At 49.9% G+C, this 5707-nt stretch overlaps 1 protein-coding gene across 2 annotated transcripts in view; it reads right to left on the bottom strand.

The window, feature by feature from the left end:
- CXADR (CXADR Ig-like cell adhesion molecule) overlaps positions 1–4539 on the bottom strand; it is a 78958-nt gene extending 74419 nt beyond the window's left edge. For both annotated transcript variants that reach the window (XM_031665675.1, XM_003895608.5), the window contains exon 1: positions 4204–4539. In XM_031665675.1, the coding sequence (XP_031521535.1) occupies positions 4204–4246 (43 nt within the window). In that variant the 5' untranslated portion in view covers positions 4247–4539. The remainder of the gene's footprint in view (positions 1–4203) is intronic.
- Positions 4540–5707: the final 1168 nt, after the last annotated feature.

Genomic DNA, 5707 nt, shown 5'->3' with positions numbered 1-5707 from the left:
GACTACAGGCGCCCGCCACCTCGCCCGGCTAGTTTTTTGTATTTTTTTTAGTAGAGATGGGGTTTCACCATGTTAGCCAGGATGGTCTCGATCTCCTGACCTCGTGATCCGCCTGTCTCGGCCTCCCAAAGTGCTGGGATTACAGGCTTAAGCCACCGCGCCCAGCTATGCTGCAGTTTTTTAAAAGCCTCCTAAATTTCAGGCTGAAAACAACAAAAGTTTAGGTCTGTCTCATGCTACATGGCTTTTTTTTTTTTTTGAGACGGAGTCTCGCTCTGTCACCCAGGCTGGAGTGCAGTGGCCAGATCTCAGCTCACTGCAAGCTCCGCCTCCCGGGTTTACGCCATTCTCCTGCCTCAGCCTCCTGAGTAGCTGGGACTACAGGCGCCCGCCACCTCGCCCGGCTAGTTTTTTGTATTTTTTAGTAGAGACGGGGTTTCACCGTGTTAGCCAGGATGGTCTCGATCTCCTGACCTCGTGATCCGCCTGTCTCAGCCTCCCAAAGCGCTGGGATTACAGGCTTGAGCCATCGCGCCCGGCCTGGGTTTTTTTTTTTTTTTTTCCTATTTTTCATTGACAAAAATTATATATGTTTATCTACATATAACATTATTTTGAAAGATGTGTGCCTTGTGAAATGGCTAAATCAAGGGAATTAACATATGCATTACCTCACATACTTTTTGTGGTGAGAACACTTAAAATTCACTCACAGCAATTTTCAAAAATATAATACATTGTTATTAACTATAGTCACCATGTTGGACAATGGATTTAATTTTGTATCCCTTGACCAACATCTACCCAACCCTCCCACCTCCAACCCCCATCACCTGCCCCAGGAGCCCCATTCTTGACATATAAGGCAACAGACACACAGTGAGGCTTAGCCACCATCAAATAGCTAACAAGGGGTTGGGAGACCAGACTTTTTTAGTTCCATTCATGTTGGCAACTGAAGAACACAACCCCAAACTTTGACAAGACCCCTGAGTAATGCTGATGCTGCACGTCCCTAGGCCACATTAGTTTACAATGTCAATCCAAGCCCTGAAGAATCCTAGGGTCCTCACGATGCCTCAAAGTATTCAAACTAAGACTATGACATTAAAGAGCTAAAAATAAAAGCCTTCAGTATTTGGCACACAGTCAAACCAACAGTAGGTTCTTAGTAAATGACAGATGACCAGTGGTAGTAAGAGCAAGTGGCTGCTGTAGAGGCAGAAGAGCATAGTGTGATGAGAGCACAGATTCAAGGCAAAACTGATCAAGGGTTTAATTTTACTACTACTGCTACTGCCTCTGCTTACTACTGCTACTACTACAGAATTACTAGTAATATGACTCACTAGTAGGCAGCCAATAAAAATACATCAAAAGGAGTCCCATCTGCAGCCAGAGTATACCACGAAACTCTTTCAGAGCTGGAGGAATATCACTGATGGCATAATTTGAATATGAGTATTTTCCTTGTTTTGCTAATGTAGGAGTCAATCATGTTAACAGTGAACTTGAGTTCATAACAATGCATTTCCTTTTTTTTTTTTTTTTTTTTAGACGGAGTCTAGCTCTGCTGCCCAAGATAGAATGCAGTGGTGCGATCTCGGATCCCTGCAAGCTCCACCTCCCAGGTTCACGCCATTCTCCTGCCTCAGTCTCTCGAGTAGCTGGGACCACAGGCGCCCGCCACCACGGCCGGTTAATTTTTTGTATTTTTAGTAGAGACGGGGTTTCACCGTGTTAGCCAGGATGGTCTCGATCTCCTGATCTCGTGATCCACCCGCCTCGGCCTCCCAAAGTGCTGGGATTACAGGCGTGAGCCACTGCGCCCAGCCCATACCACTGCATTTCTAAATGGTCAGAAATATTTGAAGAAATAAAGCCATACATCAATTAGTCTGACCTGTTTCTTTCTTTTTTTTTTTTTTTGAGACAGGGTCTCACTCTGTCGCCTAGGCTCGAGTGCAGTGTCATGATCGTGGCTCACTGCAGCTTCAACCTCCCAGGCTCAGGCAATCCTCCCATCTCAACCTCCCGAGTAGCTGGGGCTATGACAAGAATCACTGCACCTAGTTAGTTCTTTTTTGAGTTTTGTTTTGTTGTATTTTTTGTAGAAATGGGGTCTCGCCATGTTGCCCAGGCTGGTCTCAAACTCCTAAACTCAAATGATCCTTCCCCTCTCAACCTCCCAAATTGCTGGGATTACAAGCACCGTGCCTGGCCTTAGCCGTTTCTTAAACTGAAAAATTGGAATAAAAATACTTGCCTTGTTTAGCTGAAGATAATGGCCCTTCGAGTAAATGCTCACTGTACCCATGTATACCTTATGAGCACAAAGACTCTATGCATCAAAATATTATTTCTTAGAATTGTGCCTATCAAAGTGAGGCATTCCAAAAAACAAAAAAATTCAAAAAAAAAATCCAAATAGCTAAATATTCCCGTTAAAACAACAACAACAACTAATCCCTGCCAGCACTTTGGGAGGCTGAGGCAGGCGGATCACCTGAGGTCGCGAGTTCGAAACCAGCCTGACCAACACGGTCTCTTACGAAAAATACAAAAATTAGCGGGGCGTGGTGGCGCTCGCCTGTAATCCCAGCTACTCAGTAGGCTGAAGCAGGAGAATCGCTTAAACCCGGGAGGCGGAGGTTGTGGTGAGCCAAAACCGCGCCATTGCACTCTAGCCTGGGCAACAAGAGAGAAACTCCATCTTAAAAAAAAAAAAAGTTCCTCCACATAATTTATGTTCTTCCACTTTTCTGCTTTAGATGTGGTCTAGAACGCTTTTTGTTTTTTTTTTCTCAGAGAACACACTGCGTTCTCAACTTCAACTTCAGGTTCGGCCTTGACCAAAAAAAAAAAAAAAAAAAAACATGGTGGGAATGTACCTGCAAACTGGTTCTATGACCCTTCATCTTCTCCGGAAGAGTTACTTTGGACATTTCAGCCAGCCAAGTCTAAATGGTATTAATCAAAAAAGTGGAGGTAGTGCTATAGGCTCAGATCGAAGATTAGACTTGTTAATAGAATGTTCATCCCATGAGTAATGCTCACAGCTGTGGCATCCAACAATGGAATTAACATTTCAACAGGAAGCAGAGAGCCATCCCAACAGAAAGGGCCACTCTATCCTGCTTCAGAGCACCTAACAACAACCAAAAAAATACCCTTCCAGAGGCTATACTAAGTGCGCCTCCTGGGATCCCACCTACGGATTTTTAAAAATGAATTATTTGGTTATAAAACGCTTAGCTTGACAAGCAAGATCAGTTGGTTAAAACACTGACATGGAAACATGCGTTTTTTGAAGTGTCAAAATGATTATGCCTCCTAATGGTCCACGCATTTTTTACACGCCTTTTTCCCCCCTCCCAGAGAAAGGAGCAGTCGACCAACGTACTTGGCGAAGCCTCTAGCAATTACCCTGTACAACTCAGCCCGTCTTATCTCCAAAACGAACCGACACATTACAAACTCAAAAGCGAGGTCACTGAATTCTTTGCACTTTGCCCAAGGACTACAGAAACCAATGCTACATTTTTGCAGGAACCCACTTTTGATTTCCCACGGTCTACTTCACAATGTGCGTCTGGTTAGCAGCTCCTGCCTGGGCTAGCTGCTTCCAGGAGACTAAGAACGTCCAGGCTGGAGTTCGCTCAGCGTCTCTTTCCTAGAGATAGCCTGGCCGATCCGAGGCACGGGGCAGCTCCATGTGCATTGAATAATGGCGTTTGCAATTCAGCCTCCCCGCCTGGGCGATTCGACACCTGAAAACTCGTTGCCCAAGGCTTTTGAAATCGGGTAACGCTGGACGGAACCGACACGAAGGCTGACAAGGGAGACGGCGAGAGCAAAGAAAGGCAAGCCCGCACCGGGGCAGAGAATGCTACTGGAGAGCTGCTAGGCGCACCCAACACGCCGCGCCCGAGCCCCTCCGCCACCACCCCCCGCCGGGGGCTCGGTCCCCCGGCACTCCGCGCGCCCTGCGCGGCTCCCTCCGGTACGGCTCCACCCGGCCAGGCTGGTGCGCCCGGCCCCGCAAAAGCGCCCCTGTGCAATTCTGCCCGCCCCGCAGCCCCTGCAGTAGCGTCCCCAAATCGCGCCCGCCCCCTCCCCCATGCCCCATTGTTCCTGGGTGGCCGCGGGCAGCGAGCGCCCCCGGGCTGGGCGGGTGCTGAGGACCCCATGGCCCCCACTCACCCACGATTCCGCACAGGAGCAAGAAGCGCAGCAGGAGCGCCATGGTGGCTGCCGTGCCGTGGGCGGCGGCTGCAGGTAGGCGGCTCTCGCTCCGGGTCCCAGGCTCCCCGCGCCTCGCGCGCTCCCGACTGGCTCGCGGCGGCGGCGGCACCTCTGCACCCTCCGCCCCTCCTCCCCGCCCCCGCTCGGCAGGTGAACTCGCGTCACTTCCGGCAGCGGCCCTGGCCCTGCTGCGAGCGCCGGCTTCTGCAGCCGCGTGGGGTTGCCTTGGCAACCGGGCGCGGCACTCCTAGGCCCCCGAGACCCTCCCGGCGCGGAACTCTCGGCCTCCAGGAGCGCGGCGTCGGAGGGCTCGGGCGGCAGTCTCCCACACTGCAAGCCTGCGCAGGGGTCCCCGCCTTCATCCCTTAAGCTAAATCAGGGTTTTGCGCGCGGGGGTGGGGCAGCCCGTCTCCCAGATACTGAAATTGCGTTGGCGCCCTCCTTTAAGGCGAGGCACAGGGCACTCGGAGGGACCGCCTCTAGGGCGGCTCCTACCCTCCGCCCCGCTTACACCCACCCGTCCCACCCTTCGCGGTTTGCCCCAGGGGCAGGGACTCTGACCTCAGGCTCTCGGGATGCGACCTGGGCAGTCCCTGGCCTTCGCTCTCTTAACGAGTCGCGAGGGCTGACATAAAAGGCGCGAGAGGGCTTTTCTCCATCTCCAGTAAGGATAGAGCCCCTCTGCAGCTACCGATTTGGGAAATACCTGAGGTTTTTTCCACTTGCACATAAAGGCTGTTCTAGCCCTGAAGCTGGCTAGTAACGACGCTGTAGTCCCAGCTACTCCGGAGGCTGAGGTAGGCAGACAAATATTATCCAATATTAGTGAGTGAGCTTTGAAAGTGGGGCTCAGTAGGGGTAGTTAAAGGCGTCAGTTGGAGTGTGAATTGGAGATCTTGAAAGTTCTAGGCTGCTCTTCCAGATAACGTTTATTTATTTATAACTACATAGAGACTTTGGAGTGCCCCGACAGTTCCATAATAGGAGTGTATTGAAGAAGCGGTGGGTAAGAGCTTGTACCGCGGAGTGGGGCAGTAATTGGGCAGGTTTCATAGAAATGGCACCTACTTCGGGGTTGCTACGAAAGTTAAGTGAGATAATGCCCAGAAAATGCTTGGCACCCTGCCTGGCACATAGTTTTAATTAGCTTACACTCACTGAGTTCTTGCTTACAGGGTTCCTGCTTATGTGGTCTATAAGCTTACATCGTCTGTAAGTTCCTGCTTACTGTCTAGACTAAGCAGGAACCCCCGTAAGCAGAATTTAGTAAGTGGAAGCTAATAAAACTAATACTGGAAAATTCTTATTATACATTGAACCAGAAAAGAGAAAGAGCAAAGAAATCAGGTATCAGGAAGACCAAAATTGCTCAACTACAATTTAGCCTGGTGAGTTGCAATTCAGGCTGCACATTAAAATTACTTGGAGGACTTTTTAAAAATACTAGTGCCTGAGCCTTATC

The sequence above is a fragment of the Papio anubis genome, chromosome 4 (assembly GCF_008728515.1).
Source record: "Papio anubis isolate 15944 chromosome 4, Panubis1.0, whole genome shotgun sequence".
In the NCBI taxonomy this organism is placed as follows: Eukaryota; Metazoa; Chordata; class Mammalia; order Primates; family Cercopithecidae; genus Papio; species Papio anubis.
Note: the sequence above shows the minus strand (reverse complement) of the source record. Positions and strands in the feature narration are given on the sequence as shown.